The sequence below is a fragment of the Bombina bombina genome, chromosome 2 (genome assembly GCF_027579735.1).
Source record: "Bombina bombina isolate aBomBom1 chromosome 2, aBomBom1.pri, whole genome shotgun sequence".
NCBI classification, from domain to species: domain Eukaryota; kingdom Metazoa; phylum Chordata; class Amphibia; order Anura; family Bombinatoridae; genus Bombina; species Bombina bombina.
In genome coordinates, this window is record NC_069500.1 from 683,766,560 (window position 1) to 683,790,172 (window position 23,613).

General features: G+C 39.9%; 2 protein-coding genes across 2 annotated transcripts in view; both read right to left on the reverse strand.

Moving 5' to 3' along the window:
* HACD4 (3-hydroxyacyl-CoA dehydratase 4) overlaps positions 1 to 23,360 on the reverse strand; it is a 535,032-nt gene extending 511,672 nt beyond the window's left edge. Inside the window, exon 1 of the mRNA XM_053702658.1 lies at positions 23,236 to 23,360. The gene's annotated coding sequence lies outside the window, so the exon portion shown is untranslated. The remainder of the gene's footprint in view (positions 1 to 23,235) is intronic.
* On the reverse strand, positions 1,814 to 23,369 carry TOPORS (TOP1 binding arginine/serine rich protein, E3 ubiquitin ligase). The gene is made up of 2 exons (XM_053702655.1): positions 23,236 to 23,369; positions 1,814 to 7,686 (listed from the first exon to the last, which is right to left on the reverse strand). Exons 1-2 carry the CDS (start codon positions 23,293 to 23,295, stop codon positions 4,675 to 4,677), a joined length of 3,072 nt encoding a protein of 1,023 aa, XP_053558630.1. The 5' UTR covers positions 23,296 to 23,369; the 3' UTR covers positions 1,814 to 4,674.
* Between the last annotated feature and the right edge of the window lie 244 nt (positions 23,370 to 23,613).

Here is a 23,613-nt window from a genome sequence, read left to right on the forward strand (position 1 = left end):
TTGCTGATTATATGTTCTGTATAGATAAATGTGTAAGGCTTTGTCCTCTTTAGCACTTTTAACTTTTTTTTTTTTTTTTTAACAAAATTGTGATTTGTACCAGATTCAACCTCTATAAGTATATATTTGTTATTTTAAGAGCAGGCTAGATATTTTTTCCCCTAACCTTATAGCTGGTTATTGAGAGGCCCCTTACGAAGAAGGAAAACACTTTGCATTGGTAGAGAGCTAACAAAGATAAATATCCCACCTTGGCACAATTGGCAAAACCCTACTTATGTATCTCAAGCACCTCAACACCACCTGAGCGCCTCTTCTGTGCTGCAGGCAACATAGCTGCAAAAATAGAGCCAGCCTCAGCCAGGAGCATGTGGACAAGTTGACATTTTTGCATTTCAATGCAAAAATTCTTAAAGAGTGAATAACAGAATGTTATAAACATTCTACCTCTTTCTAGTTGTACCTCTTTTCAAAAAAATCTTTTTTTTTTTTAATTATAAAAATGTGCTCCACTACTTAAAAATTGGACAAACAGTTGTGTTAATGTTAAGTTTTAGTCTGAAGTTTTATATTTGCAACACTGGATTTTATTTTAAATACAGGAAAACATTATTGATTTTTTTATCCGATTCGTTAAAAAAAATTAAAAATGGCCGATTAATCGATTATGAAAATAATCGTTAGTTGCAGCCCTATTTAAGATAATAAAATCACACAAAGTCTAACATGTCTTTCTACAGAATGACACAAACCAAGTGTAATCTTAGAAAAATGGATTACTGCAATAGTTTTTCAATAGCCAAACTACACCACCTTTAGTGTTATTTGGAAAAGCCAATCTGGACTTAAAGGTCTAGCCATGTTAATTATGTTGGCAATCGTGCATTGTTTTGCAGTTTATAATGTGACCAACCTCCTGCTTAGGCCAATTGGGCTCAAATAGGTACCAGGGTTATACTTGAAATGTCTGCAGTGTGCATTTCCAGTTCTCAGAAATACTAACAAACCCACAATTTTTAGAGTTAAAGGGACAGTCTAGGCCAAAATAAACTTTCATGATTCAGATAGGGCATGTAATTTTAAACAATTTTCCAATTTACTTTTATCACCAATTTTGCTTTGTTCTCTTGGTATTCTTAGTTGCTATCTTAACCTAGGAGGTTCATATGCTAATTTCTTAGACCTTGAAGGCCACCTCTTTTCAGAATGCATTTTAACAGTTTTTCACCACTAGAGGGTGTTAGTTCATGTGTTTCATATAGATAACACTGTGCTTGTGCACGTGAAGTTATCTGGGAGCAGGCACTGATTGGCTAAACTGCAAGTCTGTCAAAAGAACTGAAATAAAGGGGCAGTTTGCAGAGGCTTAGATACAAGATAATCACAGAGGTTAAAAGTGTATTAATATAACTGTGTTGGTTATGCAAAACTGGGGAATGGGTAATAAAGGGATTATCCATCTTTTAAAACAATAAAAATTCTGGTGTAGACTGTCCCTTTAAATGACACAAGGGAGCAAAATAAATAAAATATTTTGCAAAGTCTCAATGCATTTAATGTCCTTTGATTTTCACCATAACATGAATGGGCAGTTCCTGCTTTTCCCAGTACACTTTGCACACATCAGATTTCTTTACACTGCAGGGGGAAGGTTAACTATTTCTAAAGATATAAAAGGTTAAATATATCTTAAGAACTCAGCCTAAAACATAGGTAGAATTTTTAGCAAGTTATGTTATGCAAACTGTCTTGGATTAAAATATGGTCTCAAAGCCTTCTAAATGGGTGAGAAACATTGATGAAACCACCACCATTATTAAAAAAAAAGACATTTATTTAACAGTATATACACATTAGATGAGATCAAGAACACACATTTTACATCCCATGAGAACACATAATTGTCGGCTTTAAAAAACAAACAACAAAAAAAATGGTTGAATATTATAAGAAAAGTATCATGCACAATCTGTGCAAATTAGATACAAATGTATCAAATCATGTTTGGACTTTTTTGTCTAGTTCTAGTGAGATATATTAATATATCATTATGTTTAAGGAAACATACAGCATATGATATCCAATAATGCAGAACACTGGTTATATACAATATATTACAATTTTGTAATAACTGGAAAAAAGTAAATAATGGAAATAGTTCTAGTTTTCTATTACCATATTATTATCAAAACATAAGAATTTTGTAGTTGCTTTAATTGCAATGGTCTTACAAGCTATTTAGCACCCAAATCATTGATTTGTGATGTAGAAGCCCTGAGCGTATTTAAAAAAAAAAAAAAAAAAAAAATGCACCTGTAGTACACTTTAAAAATTAAAAAAGGCTACCCAGGAAACATTACAAAAATACCATCAAATAAGCATATGTATGCAGTATATTTTCTAGAGAGTGTATAAAAAAAAAAACTTATAAAACTCATTTTCTATAAGCCATATAAATCATTTGCAATATCAGTTTAACCACTTTCACGCTCAGGGGTCAGCAACCATGTTACCACAGATGTTTTGGAACTACATTTCCCATGATGCTTAGACACTCTTTAGGCTGGCTGAGTATCATGGGGAATATAGTTCTAAAACATCTGGTGTGCCAAGGTTGCTGACCCCTGTTCACGCTACTTATTAAAGTGAGAATGAAAATTATACAGACTTTCTCAACATTTACTATCACAATTTGAAAAAAAGATGGAAAACTTCCAAGTTTTTGTAATGCATTTGTAAATACTCAATATCCCAGAAGTTTACAAGCTCTGCCCTTATTGCGCCTCTCTATACAGACTATTTCACTTCAAATGTACCATTGTCCTGTTTGCATACTGGATTGACAATATCAACCTTTAATGAACCAGGTGGAATTCAGTTAAAGGGACATGATAGCTATTTTTTTTTCTATCACAATTCAAATAGAACATACAAAATTTGAAGATATTTCCAAATTATTTCTATTATCAAATTTGTTTCATTCTCTTGCTATTCTTTGCAAAACAAGCAGTACTGGACTATTGAGTGTGTGAGATGCCTGATGAAACAGCCAGCCTGGCTGAGAAACGCGTTGCAACATTTGTTATTATTCTAGTTGGGTTGTACTGTGTACATCCTCACTTCTTAATAAATTACCTTTTAATTTACGGTTTGGAAGCCCGTGCTTTTGTTATCCATTGGATTACCTGGACCCATCATCCTGCTGTAGGATTAGTGTAGCTGGGTCACTGCAATTCCCCAGCCTGCATCAATAAGCACATGGGTGCTGCTCATTTTGTGAGTATTTTACCATCCACTTGATCTGTTAGTATCAAATCTCTAACAGAGTTGCACTAGGAGGCGTATATTTTAAGTTAATGCACTATATTGTTTTATCCATTGGCTGCAGATTGATGATCTGTATTTTGGTCTATTAAGTAGTAGCACATTTGTAAGTCTGGTTTATTATTATTAGGAACCTGGTTTATTAATAATCCTACTTATAGGTACTGTTCATTTTGTATTATACAGATTTTCACCTATTTGCTTTCTGTTTTTCAAATTACTTCTATCTTGCATTAGCGCCCCTTAGGGTTGTACACTTAGGTGTAATCAACAGTTTTGGTTTCATGGTTAAAGGGATACTTTATATGGTTTATATAGCGCTTGATTGGTGGGTACGTTTAACCACCAATCAGCAAGCTGTACCCAGGAGCTGATACAAAGATGGGCTGGCTCGTAAGCTTACATTCCTACTTTTTCAAATAAAGATACCAAGAGAACGAAGAACATTTGATATCAGGAGTAAATTCAAAAGTTGCTTAAAATTGCATGCTCTATCTGAATCACCAAAGAAAAAAAATTGGGTTCAGTATGCCTTTAAGATACAGTATGTTATTTTAAAACACTAGATTTCACTTTTTTTTTTTTTTTAAATCAAATTGCTGCAAACATTTGTCTCTTGTCATTGGCTCTTCAAATGTGTTCATCTACTTCCCAATAGTGTATTTCTGTTCTAGAGCCGAGTTTAACTATGTGTTTAATCCATTTGCTAAGGTTAAACAAACAGAAATATGAAAGCTGTAGCGCAATATTTAAATGCTCTACCAAATTAAAGCATTTTCTTTTTGCACTTTTGGGTTCCTTTAATTGTACAGTTCAACAGCAGTTAGTCTACTAAATTACAGTAATTGTTTACAGTTTCATTTAACAAAACCTGTGTATCAACAGCAGTAACTTTTAAACAATATGTTTATAAATTAAATGGCCTTTATCTTTCTAGTTTGATAAAATTCTGTATACTTTTTGGGTTACACATTTGTTTTTTTATAGACCATACAGGGATTTCATATTCTATATTTAAATTAAGAACTGGTTTACAGTTATTAAACAAAAACACAAAAGAGTAAACTTAAAATATGGGCATTTCATATAGCAAGTGCCCTACTCTTCAGCATACTAGTGTAATTCATATCCCTCTTCAGAAATGACAACAAAAGCTTTATCGCTTGCACTGAGCAACTACAGTGCCGCAACAGGGCCACACATGGAGCTAGATTGGTTTTCAGTTAAAAACAATAAAATGCAAGTAATTACAATGATGAATGTGCATGGGAAAATTGCAAATGACATCTTAATACAATAAAAAACCTAGTTGCCCCTTGCCCACTAAATTATCTGCTTTAGCAGAAAGTGCTATGTCATGCTTTCCAAGGACTCATCTTCACTGTTCTCTTTAGAGAGATTCTCCTCAAGTTCCATTATATCTGAAGGGATTTCAGAAAAAGCATTGGGCTGAGTAGCCTCAGAATTTGGAGAATATACCTCAGGTGGTGCAACAATGTCATCTTCAGGGGATTGAAAACTGGGTGGACTACATTCTGCAGCACAAGCTTGCTCATCTGAGCTATCCTCAAAATGTAACCCATCCAGTATTCCTGTTGCAGCATCCACATGTCCATTGCTGGTAGATACATCATCACATTTAGGATCAAGGTCAGCTATTTCTCCACTTGGAAGGTCTGTGGTGCTTGTTGCAGCAGAGGTAGCTGGTGAATGGCTGGTTGAGGGCACTGTGGAGTCAATACTAAGGTTTTTGACCGGGAGGAGAGTATGTTCACTGTTACAAGGAACATTCTCCGACATGGGAGTATCACTTTCACTGTCAATGGTAATGATTATAGGGGAGGCAAGAAGAGAACTTCCCGACTGTTCTCGGTGGCGTTTTTTCTTGTGCTTCTTTTTTTTCTTTTTGTGATGCCTTAAACTCTCTCCTGCTTTACCTTCAAACACTATTTCAACACTGGGGCTTCTTGCCTTCTTCTTCCACTTTTGTTTTGGTTCATTACAGGATGAGTTGCCCAACACATTCTTGTAATCTTCAGTGCACTTAACAGATGAGCCCTTGTCTGCTAGTATATTGTCCACTTTCGTCTTTCTAGCTTGGGTTTCAATATTGCTTGCATCCTCCTCGTGTGTCTCAAGATGACGGGTTTTGTATTTCCGTTTTCCACTTGGCTTGTCAGAATGGGTCAGTTCTGTCTCGGACATATTTATTTGACTGCTAGAACGACTTCTTGATCTATATCTGTCATGGTGCCTTCTAGTAACATGTCCCCTTTCTTTCCGTGTATCTTTTCTAGTAGGGTAAGACTGCATCTTGTATTCAGGGCTGCCAGAAGGTCTAGAATAATGACCTCTACCACGTGTCCGCTTTCTATAAGACTGCTCATAGCAATCTCTGTCACGATTTCTACTATAGTAGGTGTACTCCCACTGATATGTACTGGAATAGTTGTCTGCACCAAAACTATAGTCACTATCATTGCTCCGGGATCTTCCTTTGTTGCGGTTTTGACTTCTAGATCTGGACCGGTTTCTTTCTCTAGAGCTTTCACTGGTAAGTGACACTGTCCTGCTCCTCCAGGACAAGCTTCTGTCTCTACTCCTAGATCGCCTCAGCTCACGCCAACTCTTGTGTCTGCTCCTCTCTTGGCCCCTTGCTTTTATTCTGCTTTTGCTACCAGGTCTTTTGCGATTATCATATCCCTTATTGCGGGAGGAACGAGAGTAACAGTCTGAACTCCTTGACCTTGCTCGCCATCTTGACACTGCATGACTACTGTTTACATCTCTTTTACCTTTCCTGCTTTCTCTTGTAGTTTTGGAAGACCCATCAATTGATTTTTTCCCCTTTTCTTTCTTTTTGGAATGCGCAATTTTTCCAGAATCAGTCTTTTCTTTATTTCTAGATTTGTGTGCATGCTTATCACTGGAGAGAAAGGATGAAGGGGATGAGGATCTGCTTGACTCATTACTGTCACTTAAAATAAATGGCTTAACTGGAGACTTTTTTGTATCCTCAGTCTTTACTTCACACAGTGAGCCTTCTGAATCTGAAGAGAGCTCGACAAGTTCTGGTGTTCTTTCTGCTAATGGCTTAACGTAACCCACTATGACACAGTCATCTGTTGGAAGGGCCATGTCCTGCATGTTACCAACATCACTAATTATGTCTTCCTGAGCAATGTCTTGACTATTAGAAGGTTCCTCATCTGAGCTCTCTGAGACATTAAGAGTAGCTGATACACTGGTTGTAGCTGGTTCTGATGTTGAGTAAGAAGGTCCTGGCGTTTCATCATCCCATGGAGCCTGACCTACATCAATACTAGATGAAGGCACATCTAGGTCCCTAGAGACCACTTCATCAGGTGATATAGTGATGACCGATGATTCAGAGTGACTTCCTTCCCCATATGATGGTGCAGGGCAATCATAGTTAGCATGTTGGTCATATGCATCAATATTATATGGGCAACGAGCAAAGTTGATGAATTCATGATGGAAGTGGTCAGTACGGTGAAGCAAAAAAGGCCGCAAATCATCTACAAAAGCTTGGGTCTCCATGTCATAGCGTGTCACATTGCTCATGATTATATGCTGTACAATATTAACAAGAGAACCGTGTGTGCCAAACAGGACTGTCAACTCTCGCTTCAGCCAGGGGATAAGCCTGTGAAGGACGGCAGGATTTCTTCTGAAAAACTCAGCAGATATGTCACGATAGCGGCCTCCATCCTGTATACTTCTAACACGCACACCTGATCGATAGAGAGCTCTTCTGAAGTTAACAAGTTCTTGCTCTTGGATCTGTCTCATAGACCGACCTTCTGCACTAGCTTGTCGTCTTGAAGCCAGTCTTCTTATCATTTGCTGGATATCACTTCCCCTTTGCTGAGCTTGATTTGGAAGGCCCTCAAATAAAATACCATTATCTGGGGGCGATTCAGTCCTATGAGAAGATGATGATCTCAGTCGCCGGTTGGGTATTCTGTAGTCTCTAGTCACAGTACTGCGATAGCGAAATCTATGGCCTTCTGGACTAGCAAGGGAGCCATTCATTGTGGGTCTTAAGACATACTCCTTAAAATCATCCTCTGCACGAACACTATGAAATATGGAGTAGAAAGGTTGCTTGCACAGGGGGCATTCAGCTTTATTTTTCGCCCATTCTTGGATGCAGCGGAAGCAAAATCTGTGCAGACATCTATCAAGGTGAGATACATTATCAAATTTGTCAAGACAGATAGGACACTTGGAGTCTGGAGAGGCATCTGCTGGTGCACCATGACTTTGCAGTTTACTTGTTCCAGCCTTTGGGGAAAAACTTTCATCCACTGTAAAATCCTGTGCTGCTGAACCCAACACCTGCAAAATACAACATTAATTGCATTACTTTTAAATAAGGATTGCCATTAGTAGAATAATTAGGGTTACAATTTTCCACTAGTCTGAGAATATAAAACAATTTATTATTATAGCAGACAAAAAAAAAAGAAAAAAAAAAAGGGTTTTTCTCCAACATTGGTGTGTCCGGTCCACGGCGTCATCCTTACTTGTGGGATATTCTCTTCCCCAACAGGAAATGGCAAAGAGTCCCAGCAAAGCTGGTCACATGATCCCTCCTAGGCTCCGCCCACCCCAGTCATTCTCTTTGCCGTTGCACAGGCAACATCTCCACGGAGATGGTTAAGAGTTTTTTGGTGTTTAAATGTAGTTTTATTCTTCTATCAAGTGTTTGTTATTTTAAAATAGTGCTGGTATGTACTATTTACTCTGAAACAGAAAAGGATGAAGATTTCTGTTTGTAAGAGGAAGATGATTTTAGCAGACAGTAACTAAAATCGATTGCTGTTTCCACACAGGACTGTTGAGATGAAGTAACTTCAGTTGGGGGAAACAGTTAGCAGTCTTTTCTGCTTAAGGTATTGCTAGCCATATTTCTAACAAGACCATGTAATGCTGGAAGGCTGTCATTTCCCCTCATGGGGACCGGTAAGCCATTTTCTTAGTTAAACATAAAAGAATAAAGGGCTTCAAAAAGGGCTTAAAAACTGGTAGACATTTTTCTGGGCTAAAACAATTGCTTTACTAGGCATATTATGCAGATTCTAACTAATTATTGGTATTATAATCTTGGGGAACGTTTAGAAAAACGGCAGGCACTGTGTTGGACACCTTTTTCAGATGGGGGCCTTTCTAGTTATAGACAGAGCCTCATTCTGGGACTGTATAGGGGTTAAATGTAAAAACGGCTCCGGTTCCGTTCATTTAAGGGTTAAAGCTCTGAAATTTGGTGTGCAATACTTTTAATGCTTTAAGACACTGTGGTGAAATTTTGGTGAATTTTGAACAATTCCTTCATACTTTTTCACATATTCAGTAATAAAGTGTTTTCAGTTTGAAATTTAAAGTGACAGTAACGGTTTTATTTTAAAACGTTTTTTGTGCTTTGTTGACAAGTTTAAGCCTGTTTAACATGTCTGTACCATCAGATAAGCTATGTTCTATATGTATGAAAGCCAATGTGTCTCCCCATTTAAATTTATGTGATAATTGTGCCATAGTGTCCAAACAAAGTAAGGACAGTAATGCAACAGATAATGATATTGCCCAAGATGATTCCTCAAATGAGGGGAGTAAACATGATACTACATCATCCCCTACTGTGTCTATACCAGTTATGCCCACACAGGAGGCCCCTAGTACATCTAGTGCGCCAATACTTATTACCATGCAACAATTAACGGCTGTAATGGATAACTCCATAGCAAATCTTTTATCCAAAATGCCTACTTATCAGAGAAAGCGCGATTGCTCTGTTTTAAACACTGAAGAGCAAGAGGACGCTGATGATAACTGTTCTGACATACCCTCACACCAATCTCAAGGGGCCATGAGGGAGGTTTTGTCTGATGGAGAAATTTCAGATTCAGGAAAAATTTCTCATCAAGCTGAACCTGATGTTGTGACATTTAAATTTAAATTAGAACATCTCCGCGCACTGCTTAAGGAGGTGTTATCTACTCTGGATGATTGTGACAATTTGGTCATTCCAGAGAAATTATGTAAGATGGACAAGTTCCTAGAGGTTCCGGTGCCCCCCGACGCTTTTCCTATACCCAAGCGGGTGGCGGACATAGTAAATAAAGAGTGGGAAAGGCCCGGCATACCTTTTGTTCCCCCCCCCTATATTTAAGAAATTATTTCCTATAGTAGACCCCAGAAAGGACTTATGGCAGACAGTCCCCAAGGTCGAGGGGGCGGTTTCTACTCTAAACAAACGCACTACTATTCCTATCGAAGATAGTTGTGCTTTCAAAGATCCTATGGATAAGAAATTAGAGGGTTTGCTTAAAAAGATTTTTGTACAGCAAGGTTACCTTCTACAACCAATTTCATGCATTGTTCCTGTCACTACGGCAGCGTGTTTCTGGTTCGAGGAACTAGAAAAATCGCTCAGTAAAGAATCTTCGTATGAGGAGGTTATGGACAGAGTTCAAGCACTTAAATTGGCTAACTCTTTTGTTTTAGATGCCGCTTTGCAATTAGCTAGATTAGCGGCGAAAAATTCAGGGTTTGCTGTCGTGGCGCGCAGAGTGCTTTGGCTAAAGTCTTGGTCAGCGGATGTGTCTTCCAAGACAAAATTGCTTAACATTCCTTTCAAAGGTAAAACATTATTTGGACCTGATTTGAAAGAGATTATTTCAGACATCACTGGGGGAAAGGGCCACGCCCTCCCACAGGATAGGTCTTTTAAGGCTAATAATAAGCCTAATTTTCGTCCCTTTCGCAGAAACGGACCAGTCTCTAATTCTGTATCCTCTAAGCAAGAGGGTAATACTTCACAACCCAAACCAGCCTGGAAACCAATGCAAGGCTGGAACAAGGGTAAGCAGGCCAAGAAGCCTACCACTGCTACCAAAACAGCATGAAGGGATAGCCCCCGATCCGGGACCGGATCTAGTGGGGGGCAGACTTTCTCTCTTTGCTCAGGCTTGGGCAAGAGATGTTCAGGATCCTTGGGCGCTAGAAATAGTTTCTCAAGGTTATCTCCTGGAATTCAAGGAACTACCCCCAAGGGGAAGGTTCCACAGGTCTCAATTATCTTCAAACCAAATAAAGAGACAGGCATTCTTACATTGTGTAGAAGACCTGTTAAAGATGGGAGTGATACATCCAGTTCCAATAAGAGAACAAGGAATGGGATTTAATTCCAATCTGTTCATAGTTCCCAAAAAAGAGGGAACATTCAGACCAATTTTGGATCTAAAGATCCTAAACAAATTTCTCAGGGTACCATCGTTCAAAATGGAAACTATTCGAACGATCCTACCTACTATCCAGGAAAATCAATTTATGACTACCGTGGATTTAAAGGATGCGTACCTACATATTCCTATCCACAAGGAACATCATCAGTTCCTAAGGTTCGCTTTTCTGGACAAGCATTACCAGTTTGTGGCACTTCCATTTGGATTAGCCACTGCTCCAAGGATTTTCACAAAGGTACTAGGGTCCCTTCTAGCGGTTCTAAGACCAAGGGGCATTGCAGTAGTACCTTACTTGGACGACATCCTGATTCAAGCGTCGTCCCTGTCAAAAGCAAAGGCTCATACGGACATCGTCCTAGCCTTTCTCAGATCTCACGGATGGAAGGTGAACAAAGAAAAAAGTTCTCTGTCCCCGTCAACAAGAGTTCCCTTCTTGGGAACAATAATAGATTCCTTAGAAATGAGGATTTTTCTGACAGAGGTCAGAAAATCAAAACTTCTAAGCTCTTGTCAAGTACTTCATTCTGTTCCTCGTCCTTTCATAGCGCAGTGCATGGAAGTAATAGGATTGATGGTTGCAACAATGGACATAGTTCCTTTTGCACGAATTCATCTAAGACCATTACAACTGTGCATGCTCAGACAGTGGAATGGGGATTATACAGACTTGTCTCCGACGATTCAAGTAGATCAAAAGACCAGAGATTCACTCCGTTGGTGGCTGACCCTGGACAATCTGTCACAGGGAATGAGCTTCCGCAGACCAGAGTGGGTCATTGTCACGACCGACGCCAGCCTAGTGGGCTGGGGCGCGGTATGGGAATCCCTGAAAGCTCAGGGTCTATGGTCTCGGGAAGAGTCTCTTCTCCCGATAAACATTCTGGAACTGAGAGCGATATTCAATGCTCTCAGAGCTTGGCCTCAACTAGCAAAGGCCAAATTCATAAGGTTTCAGTCAGAAAACATGACGACCGTTGCATATATCAATCATCAGGGGGGAACAAGGACTTCCCTGGCGATGAAAGAAGTGACCAAGATAATTCAATGGGCGGAGGATCACTCCTGCCACTTGTCTGCGATCCACATCCCAGGAGTGGAAAATTGGGAAGCGGATTTTCTGAGTCGTCAGACATTCCATCCGGGGGAGTGGGAACTCCATCCGGAAATCTTTGCCCAAATAACTCAATTATGGGGCATTCCAGACATGGATCTGATGGCGTCTCGTCAGAACTTCAAGGTTCCTTGCTACGGGTCCAGATCCAGGGATCCCAAGGCGACCCTAGTAGATGCACTAGTAGCACCTTGGACCTTCAACCTAGCTTATGTATTCCCACCATTTCCTCTCATCCCCAGGCTGGTAGCCAGGATCAATCAGGAGAGGGCCTCGGTGATCTTGATAGCTCCTGCGTGGCCACGCAGGACTTGGTATGCAGACCTGGTGAATATGTCATCGGCTCCACCATGGAAGCTACCTTTGAGACAGGACCTTCTTGTTCAGGGTCCATTCGAACATCCGAATCTGGTTTCCCTCCAACTGACGGCTTGGAGATTGAACGCTTGATTTTATCAAAGCGTGGGTTTTCAGATTCTGTAATAGATACTCTGATTCAGGCTAGAAAGCCTGTAACTAGAAAAATTTACCATAAAATATGGAAAAAATATATCTGTTGGTGTGAATCTAAAGGATTCCCATGGAACAAGATAAAAATTCCTAAGATTCTATCCTTTCTACAAGAAGGTTTGGAGAAAGGATTATCTGCAAGTTCTCTGAAGGGACAGATCTCTGCTTTATCTGTTTTACTTCACAAAAGACTGGCAGCTGTGCCAGATGTTCAAGCATTTGTTCAGGCTCTGGTTAGGATCAAGCCTGTTTACAGACCTTTGACTCCTCCCTGGAGTCTAAATCTAGTTCTTTCAGTTCTTCAAGGGGTTCCATTTGAACCCTTACATTCCGTAGATATTAAGTTATTATCTTGGAAAGTTTTGTTTTTGGTTGCAATTTCTTCTGCTAGAAGAGTTTCAGAGTTATCTGCTCTGCAGTGTTCTCCGCCCTATCTGGTGTTCCATGCAGATAAGGTGGTTTTGCGTACTAAGCCTGGTTTTCTTCCGAAAGTTGTTTCCAACAAAAATATTAACCAGGAGATAGTTGTACCTTCTTTGTGTCCGAATCCAGTTTCAAAGAAGGAACGTTTGTTACACAATTTGGACGTAGTCCATGCTCTAAAATTCTATTTAGAGGCTACTAAAGATTTCAGACAAACATCTTCCTTGTTTGTTGTTTATTCTGGTAAAAGGAGAGGTCAAAAAGCGACTTCTACCTCTCTTTCCTTTTGGCTTAAAAGCATTATCCGATTGGCTTATGAGACTGCCGGACGGCAGCCTCCTGAAAGAATCACAGCTCACTAAACTAGGGCTGTGGCTTCCACATGGGCCTTCAAGAACGAGGCTTCTGTTGACCAGATATGTAAGACAGCGACTTGGTCTTCACTGCACACTTTTGCCAAATTTTACAAATTTGATACTTTTGCTTCTTCGGAGGCTATTTTTGGGAGAAAGGTTTTGCAAGCCGTGGTGCCTTCCATTTAGGTGACCTGATTTGCTCCCTCCCTTCATCCGTGTCCTAAAGCTTTGGTATTGGTTCCCACAAGTAAGGATGACGCCGTGGACCGGACACACCAATGTTGGAGAAAACAGAATTTATGCTTACCTGATAAATTACTTTCTCCAACGGTGTGTCCGGTCCACGGCCCGCCCTGGTTTTTTAATCAGGTCTGATGAATTATTTTCTCTAACTACAGTCACCACGGTATCATATGGTTTCTCCTATATATATTTCCTCCTGTCCGTCGGTCGAATGACTGGGGTGGGCAGAGCCTAGGAGGGATCATGTGACCAGCTTTGCTGGGACTCTTTGCCATTTCCTGTTGGGGAAGAGAATATCCCACAAGTAAGGATGACGCCGTGGACCGGACACACCGTTGGAGAAAGTAATTTATCAGGTAAGCATAAATTCTGTTTTTTCTAGTCATGGACTGAATGGAAAAAAACATTTTCCCCAAGTGTTAAGTCACAGTGACTCTTTTCAAGCTGTGAAAATATTTCATTTATCAGCCTTGTGTATGTATTTTATTATTATCATCAGTTATTTGAAGAGCGCCAACAGATTCCGCAGCGCTAATTTTACAATCATAAGGGAACAATACAATAAAAAAAAAAAACTTACAATGAGACATTATGTAAGACTATACACTGTACATTACTACAGTTACATTGACAAACATAAGTAAAATTAGAGGAGCGCCTTGCTCTTAAGCACAATCGGTTGTACATGCACTTTTATACAAAGTGAGCTACAGTTAGAGAGGCTCTCAAGATTACAATCTAAAGGAAATGCATAGAAAAGTTGAGGGAGAGGGAAACATAAGTACTAGAGGCATCTTAAAGTTAAGTTGTATGCGTCCTTGAACAGATACATTTTTAAAGAAACACAGTTTTTGAGACTAGAGGAAAGTCTGACTGAGCGAGGCAAGGCGTTCCATTTGATAGGTGCAGTTTTAGAAAATGAGTGGAGGAGAGAAGTAGGTCTTGGGCAGATTGGAGGGGGTGGGTTGGGGAGTATTTGCAGACAAGGGCAGAGATATAGGAGGGTGCAGAATTGGTCAGGGCTTTGTATGTTTGGGTCAAATTTTTTTGTTTTATTCTTGAAGCCAAGGGAAGCCAGTGGAGGTGTTGGCAAAGAGGGGCAGTCTATGTGGAGCGATGTTTAAGGAAAATGAGCCTGGGAGAGGCATTCATGATGGATTGCAGCATGGACAGGCGGTAGCTTGGGAGACCAGAAAAGACAAAATTGCAGTAGTCAAGGCAGGAACGGATAAGGGAGTGGATAAGAATCTTAGTTGTGTCTTGAGTGAAAAAGAAGTGACACATTTTAGAGATATTTTTAAGGCAGACATTAGCTAAAGGACTTAATGTGTGGAGCAAAAGAAAATTTTGAGTCAAGTGTGCCCCCGAGGCAGCGGGTCTGAGGGGTTGGGGAGATGACAGTGTTGTTCACAGTAAGTGAGATTTGGGGAATGGGGAGATTGGTAGAGGGAGGAAATACAAGGAGTTTTAGAGAGGTTCAGCTTTAAGTAGTGAGAAACCATTCAGGATGAGATATTAGCTAGGCAGGTGGTGACATGAGTCAACAGGGAGGAGGAAATGTCTGGTACAGAAAGGTAGATTTGGGTGTCATCAGCATTAAAAAAATGATAAAACCTAACTTGATTAATGAGCCTAGAGATGATGTGTAGACAGAGAAAAAAGGGGACCTAGAACTGAGCCTTGAGCTACCCTAACAGAGAGGGTTAGAGGGGAGGAGGAAGAGCCAGAGAAGTACTGAAGGTATGATTAGAAAGAAAGGAAGGAAGGAAGAGAGCCACAGTAGAGCTGTGTCACCTTTAGACTTGGCAGTAAGCAGATCATTTGCCACCTTGGTGATTGCAGTTTCAGTAGAGAGTGTTGGGGGTGAAAACCAGATAGCAAAGGGTCTTGAAGATGGCTGGATGAGAGAAAGTGTGATAAGCGTTTATAAAACAATCCACTCAAGAAGTTTAGAGGCAAGGGGGGAGGAAGAAGAGAGATTGGGCATAAATGCAGTGTTATACATTTAGGGGTCAATTTATGAAGCTGCAGCGGAATTCAGCATTGCACATGAGCGCCATTTTGCGCTTGTGTGCAATCCCGCCCGCTGCCCATCACGCGTGGGCAGGAACTGTTAATTTCCCCGGTCGGATGAGACCAGGGAGATTGAAATTTACCACCTAAGAGGTGGCAAAAGAGAGAAAGAGAAAGAGAGAGTGAGGAGTGAGAGAGTGAGAGTGTGTGAGAGTGAGGAGTGAGAGTGAGAGAAAGGGGCATCCTCCTTAATTTGCCTTTTGATGGCCAATTGTTCAGATGATCTCACCACAATGGAGGGAAATATAGAGCCCTCTACAATGTAAATAAAATGACTTATATGATAATTCTCCAAAAACACGTGTACAGGGAAGCACTTCAGGAATGAATGTTAAAAACATTTCAGGCCCTCTGTTGCTTGATGACAAAAACAGAAATATATAACCAGAGGTCCCATTATCAAGTACATGTGAACAAACATGTAGCAACGTGTGTATCTATACATGGATTCATCATCCCCCAGGGACAGTGAGAGAGGTCAAGCTTTATAAAAAAATATAATGATCCTTGCAAATGCAGAAACACACTCTATGACATTATGAGCACCCAAGATGTTTCCAACCACCAGTGAAAATGTATCTAGGCCCTTATCAGAGAACTAAACATGTTCTAGCCCATAGACCAAGAAGGATAAAGCATGCCATAGGGGCCAACACTCTCCAACTCACACAAAACAGTTTTCCCAGGTAACCAGGAGGAGAGTATAAATCCTGTCCCTCTGTACATGGGCAGAACTAAAGAATGAAGGAACAGCTAAGTAAAGTAACTTATTCATGTAGAAGAGGAAGAGTCTGGTTCTGACCATTCCCCCTTGGTTATTTTTTGTAACACTCGAGTGAGACAAACAATAAAAAAAAAAAATTAGGGTTTACTGTTATCAAATGTACTTCGTTCAAATTGTATTCTTTGTTGAAGAGATACCTAGGTAGGTGTCTGGAGCACTACATGGCAGGAAATAGTACTGCCACATAGTGCTCTTGCATATGGATAACATTCTTACAAAACTGCTGCCATATAGTGCTCCAGACGTGCACACTCTTGAGCTTACGCCCCTGATTTTCAACAAAAGAACGGTCTCAGGCAAACCGTGCATTTACACTTTCTAAGAGCTAAAACATAAATTATAACAACTACTATGCCAAGCAACAAATAATGTACACTGGCATGAAAGGTAATGGGTATATTCTTGAACAGGACTAGACCATAGGAACAAGCATAGGGTACAGTAGACAGCAAAGATATCAGCAGAAAACCCAACACTGCAGGACAAAATAAGTTCATGTGTACCAATTATTATTATTCTTTATTTATAAAGCACCGACAGATTCCGCAGCGCTGCCCATGGGTACAAGGATAACAGTACAGTGGAGAAACAATACGTTAAGACACAAAATTTTACAGACAAATACAGGGGGAATTGAGGGCCCTATTCCTGTGGGAACTTACAATCTAGACGGGTAGGAGGATTGGAAACAGGAGGTGGGGACTGCAGAGGTGAGACTGATATTAGTGAGGAGATAGAGGGCAACTGTTAGTTAATTGAAGTTAATTTGTTAATAAGTCGGGTGATAAGCTTCCATGAACAGAAAGGTCTTTAGGGAACGTTTAAAGGAGGAGAGGTTAGGGGCAAGTCCGACATCTCGAGGAAGTGCGTTCCAGAGGGTTGGTGCCGCACGAGAGAAGTCCTGTAGTCTAGAATGAGAGGAGGTGATGGTAGAGGACGCAAGAAGCAGGTCATTGTTGGATCTTAGGGGACGGGCAGGAGTATATTTGTTGATGAGTGAGGACAGGTAGGGTGGGGCAGCATTGGTGAGGGCTTTGTAGGTCAGGGTGAGAATTTTGAATTTGAATTCGTGAATGGGGAGCCAGTGAAGGGACTCACAGAGAGGCGCAGCAGAAGCAGAGCGTTGAGAGGTGGATTAGCCTGGCAGATGCATTTAGGACGGATTGGAGGGGAGAGAGGCGGGAGAGAGGGAGGCCAGTTAGTAAGTTGTTACAGTAGTCAAGTCGGGAAATTACCAGGGAGTGGATGAGCTGTTTGGTAGTTTCAGCACTCAGAAATGGACGAATTTTGGAGATATTGCGTAGGTGGTTGTAGCAGGATGAAGAGAGCAGTTGGATGTGGGGAATGAAGGACAGATTTGAGTCAAGCTTGACTGCGAGGCAGCGGACTTGGGGTGATGGGGAGATAGTGGTGCCGCCAACAGTGATAGAAAAATTAGAGAAACTGGAGTGGAGCTAGAGGGGGGAATTAGAAGTAGTTCGGTCTTGGACATATTTATTTTTAGGTGGTGAGAGGCCATCCAAGAGGAAATGCCAGATAAGCAGTCGCTGATGTGAGAGTTGACAGAAGGAGAGAGTGCAGGGGTGGAAAGGTAAATCCGGGTATCATCAGCATAGAGGTGATAGCTGAAGCCATAGCTGTTGATAAGTTTACCCAGTGAAGTGTAAATAGAGAAGAGTAGAGGACCCAGGACAGAGCCTTGAGGTACTCCAACAGACAGGGACAATAGAGAGTAGGAGTCACCAGCAAAAGAGACTGAGAAGGATCTGTTAGAGAGATAAGAGTGAATCCAGGAGAGGGCAGTGTCACAGAGACCAAGAGAACTGAGAGACCGTAGGAGAAGGGGATGGTCAACAGTGTCAAAGGCAGCAGATAGGTTAAGTAAGATGAGTATAGAGTAGTACCATATAGATAACACTGTGCTCACTCATGTGGAGTCACGCACACGCCTGCACTGATTGGCTAAAATACAAGGCTGTCAAAAGAACTGAGATAAGGGGGCAGTCTGCAAAGGCTTAGATACAAGGTAATCAGATGTAAATAGTATATTAATATAACCGTGTTGGTTATGCAGAATTGTGGAGTAGGTAATAAAGGGATTATCTATCATTTTAAACAATAACAATTTTCAAGTCGACTATCCCTTTAAAGCAGGAATCTAAGTTTAGGACCCGACCCATTTTTGGTTCAGCACCTGGGTAATGCTTGCTGATTGGTGGTTAAATGTAGCCACCAATTAGCAAGCGCTATCCAGGGTTCTGAACCAAAAATGTGCCGGCTCCTAAGCTTAGATTTGTGCTTTTTCAAATAAAAATAGTAAGAGAACAAAAGAAAATTTGATAAATAGGAATAAATTAGAAAGTTGCCTAAAATGGCATGCTCTATCTGAATCATGAAAGAAAACATTTGGGTTTAGTATCACTTTAAAGGGGCAGTCTAGTCAAAATTAAACTTTCCTGATTCAGATAGGGGCATGCAATTTTAAACAACTTTCCAATTTACTTTTATCATAAAATGTGCTTGTTCTTTTGGTATTCTTTGTTGAAAGCTAAACCTTGGTAGTCTCATATGATAATAGTCCTTGAAGGCTGCCTCTTATCTCAGAGCATTTTGACAGTGTTTCACAGCTAGTCAGCGCTAGTTCATGTGGGCCATAAAGATAGCATTGTGCTCACTCTTGTTGAGTTGTTTATGAGTCAGAGCTGACTGGCTAAAATGCAAGTATGTCAAAAGAACTGAGATAAGGGGGCAGTCTGCAGAGGCTTAGATAAAAGGTAATCACAGATTTAAAAGGATATCTCTTTAAACAATAACAATTCTGGAGTAACTATCCCTTTAAGGAAATCTCAATAAACAATTAGTTCTTTATGTTGTGTGGCAATCACTTTATAAATCATAAAAACAGTAAGGTTTCCACTACAAAGAGAATCAAAACCACCAAAGCTGAACTAATCCATTTATCAATTAACCAATTGTCATTTAAAATGATGGTAAATCCAATTGTATAACAAACGCTAGGATTTACCATCACTAGAAATGAATTGGAGGTTCAGTGACCATATAGGTAAAAAAGGGTGCTAAACTCACCCTTTCTGTGCCGATTCACACAGCTAAACTCAGTGCTCCGGCCACGCACGTTACATCGATCTTCTACCAATGAGGTGCTGCTTGCACCTCTAAACCAATAGACGTTGGTGAATACAGAAACCTGTTAGTTGACACGCATGGCTATCGATTTAGGAGGTGCAAACGTCACCTCATTGAAGGCGGCCGGAGCACTGAGTTTAGCTATGTGTCTCTGCAGAGAAAGAGTGAGTTAAGCACCCTTTTTTACCTATATGGTAACTGAACTTCCACTTACATTTTTAGTGATAGTAAATTGTAGCGTTTGTTAAACACTGGGATTTACCATCACTTTAAGAGAAAGTCAAAAACAAATACATGCACAGTCAGAGGTCTGATATGGTGTCAAAATTACATTTGTATACCAAAATAATATATGAATTATAGCAAATATGTTTATTTAAATGGTAACTTACCAGTGTTAAAGAGCACTGTGGGAAGTGTACACTATTATAGGGCATAATGGTCTTATTTAGAAGATACTAAAATGATTTCCTGTGCAAAGAATTTTATGCTGGTTAACTATGACATAGAACTTTTTCATGAATCATTGTTTAGTGCAATAAAAGCTTTTAGTCACCAGGTGGCAGGCTTGCCATTAGATATATTCTTGTATAAATAGCAAAGAAATGGTTGAGTGTTCTTATTTATTTTATTAGGATGACGTTACATTCTATACTTTCTGTAAAATAATGAATCCAAGAAACAAAGAATGACAAGTCATGGTGAGTATTATCCCAGGTCAGAGTATACAGTGTGTAGTTTGTGCTTTTACTAATTAGATTCTAGCCACTTTTTTCAGAGATTAACAGATATATTAATGAGAATGTTTAATGAGTCAGGTAAAACCTAATTCTGCAGATCAATGGGAACACTATTTGTTTTTGTGTATGGTCTGCCAGCTAAAGGTAAATGAACAAGCATTATGTTGCTCTGACTGTCAAACTGTAAGCAAAACGTATCTTTTTACATTGAGAAACTATAAATACTTTAGTCCAGCTGTCTCCAACCGGTGGTCCGTAAGAAGATGTTGGTGGTCCATGACACCATCAAGCAGGAATGAATCTCCTCTGATGGTGTCACCCCCGTCGCTCTGCAACTCCCTACAGTGCCTGGCTGGACATCAGTGAAAACCGAGGGTGGAGTTAAATTACAATCTCCCTACGCTTGTTGCGTAGTACTGCGCAACTTGCGCAGCTAGACTGTATTTTAAACTCCCCCCACCCGGCGCACTGCTCAGAGGAAGATGTTTCCATTCTAAAGCCAGCAGAGGTTGGTATAGTCTAGGCTTGAAATAGTGGAATTAAAGTATAGAAAAAAAAATCTTAAAAAAAAAAAAAAAATTCTCTCATATATTTAATTTATTTTCTTCCCTTTACCTGTCTCTTTGTAGTAGTTTTCCTAATTCCTTCAGATGGACTTACATCACTGTTTGTCTTCCTCCCCTCCATCTCCTTTTTTTAAATTAAATATGAATTATTTTTCATTCTAATAATTTTCCTGCGCACAAAGCCATTCCACCTGAATTCCAGTAATTGCCATCCAGCAGATCAGCCATATCCCACCAGTATTATAGTAATTGCCAGTAACATCAGTTGTGGTTAGCTCACATCCATATTGAGAGCTTTTTGATATAAACTTAATTTATGACTCCAATGTCTGTCCATGATGATAAGTAGTTTTGAATAATTCCTAACTGGGGAGGTAACTTGGAAGTCTTGTGGTACCTTTAAACATAATTATTTTTTGCCAATTTGTGCCTCTCTGTTTCCAGATCAAAAGTTGGCACTCACCCTTCATCTGTCATTTGGAAGTATTCTCTCAGTTCTGTCATTCAGTTAGTTCATTCCAAAAAATAATTCTTAAAAATGTGTAAATATATATATATATATATATATATATATATATATATATATATATATATATATATATATATATATATATAGATTAGCTATGGTTATACTAGTTATGTACAGTATGTGTATATATATATATATATATATATATATATATATATATATATATATATACACACACACACTATAGAGGTTTGTACCTTTTTAAAAAAAAATCATGTTAGTGGTCCACAGGATTCAAAATTGTGAGTTAAGTGGTCCCTGAGTTCTGAAAAGTTGGTGACCCCTGCTTTAGTCTAGCTCAGTGTTATATGTGTAATCGACTTCACATAAATATGTACAGTAATGCAGGGCTCGACAAACCCAGGAGCCTGGGTGCCACTGGCTCCTAGAATTTTACCCCTGGCTCCTAACGTTTTGGGTTATTCTCCATATATCTATATACAAATCCAACTGTCTGGCTCCTAAAAATATACCTGGCTCCTAAATATTCTTACTGGCTCCTAATTTTTAAACACATTTGTCAAGCACTGCAGTAATGTATCCCCTAGGCTAGCAACACTGCTGTATAAGTGAAGCAGACAGAGCAAAGCCTAAGCAATAACAGGAGCTCTCATCCAACATATACCACTCCAAAGTACTGAAATATTTTTCTGTGTTGCACCTTTTGTTCCCTAGCGTCTATATCAAAGTAATATTTTAAGACCAAATAAAAAATAGAACAGTAAAATAAGGTTTTGTACAGACCTAGGGCCACATGTGTTATAGATGGACAACAGTATGAGAAGCAAAAGCAACAGTGCTCTAGATCTGAGCGTAAGGAACGGCTTTGATTACAAGAGGTTCCTTGATTTACAATATGCTGAGTCTACTATGTGCTAATCTAGCAGTGCACACCACCAGTAGTAGCTGATACTCAGGGGTGGACTGGGTGGAAATTACCCTCTGGGCCGTTGTTGGTGATATGCGGTGCCCAGCAATTTGTTCTTCAGTATTCTGTCAGCCTGTGTATATAAAGATACATACATATTTGTGGGTGTGTAGGGTTTGTATGCAGCTGTAGATACAGTGCCCTCCACTAATATTGGCACCCTTGGTAAATATGAGCAAAGTAGGCTGTAAAAAGAAATTGTTTTTATTGTTTAACCTTTTGATCTTTTGTTAAAAAAAATGCATAAAAATACTCTGCTCTCATGGATATCAAACAATTGCAAACACAAAACAGGTTTATCTAAATGTGTGGCACAATTATTGGCACCCTTTTAGTCAATACTTTGTGCTACCTCCTTTTGCCACGATAACAGCTCTGAGTCTTCTCATATAAAGCCTAATGAGGCTGGTGAATACATGGCAAGGGATCTGAGACCATTCCTCCATACAGAATCTCTCCAGATCCTTCAAATTTAAATGCTGGACTCTCCTCTTCCGTTCACCAAATTTGGCCTATGTGTTACCACATATTTATACCCCTGTGAAACAAGAAGTCATGGTTGAACAAATGCTTGTTCCTAGTCACCCAGGTGTGCTAAAAAATGTAAATTAGCAATGGGAGTATACTTAAAATATATTTTCCTCATATGAATTCACATTGGTGCCACACATACCTTTAACAAAGATTATTTTTTTGGATAAACCTGTGTTGTGTTTGCAATCATTTGATATCCTTCAGAGCAGAGTATTTTTGTGTATTTAACAAAGATCAAAAGGTTAAACAATAAAGACAATTTTTCGCACCCTCTTTGCTCATATTTACCATGGGTGCCAATATTAGTGGAGGGCACTGTATATGCACAACATGCTGTCTGCCCAACCCAGTGCCTGTATCACCCCATTAGCCTTGTTTTTTATAGATGTAGGCTGCCCTGCATGTATGTTGTAAAAGGTGCCACATGATAACCTAAGGGCAGTACTTGCCCCCTGGGCCAAATGTGCCAGTCCTCCCCTAACCTATCTACTGTCATTAAATCATAAATGCCACCGGTGTTCTTTTCCAGATCATTATGAAATGAAGCAGACACTGTAATTTCTTCAGCGTCTGAAAGGTCACATTACGATTATTATGCCCTCCCCCAATAAGTAAAAATGCTAATAGTGTCATGAACCGTCACATAATGATTCAGACTGCTCCCAACTACATAAATAAGAAGCTTTCTATGGAACATACCTGGTTTTGCGTCTCTTCTTTGGTTCCTGCTCGCCGCCGCCTAGATCTTTTCTCCCTCATGATGATCTCTAGTTATTCATACGTTCTTCTTCCTCCGTAACCGGCGCTGCCCCTCACGAGCGCCGAGTCCCCTGCCTACATTACACAACAAGTGCCGCCTCTCAGGGAAGCGGAGGGTTCACAGTGCATGCCGGGACACGGCTGAACCAATAGGAGGTTTGCTTCCAGATGAAGGTGGTGACATGGTCCTTGTCGCACAGATGCTGATCTAGCGTTTACCTCCTTTAGTTCTATCGTAGAAAGACGCTTACCACACGTACATTATATCTATGTTACATCAACGGATTGAATACTTTGTCAATAGAAATGTAATTTCCT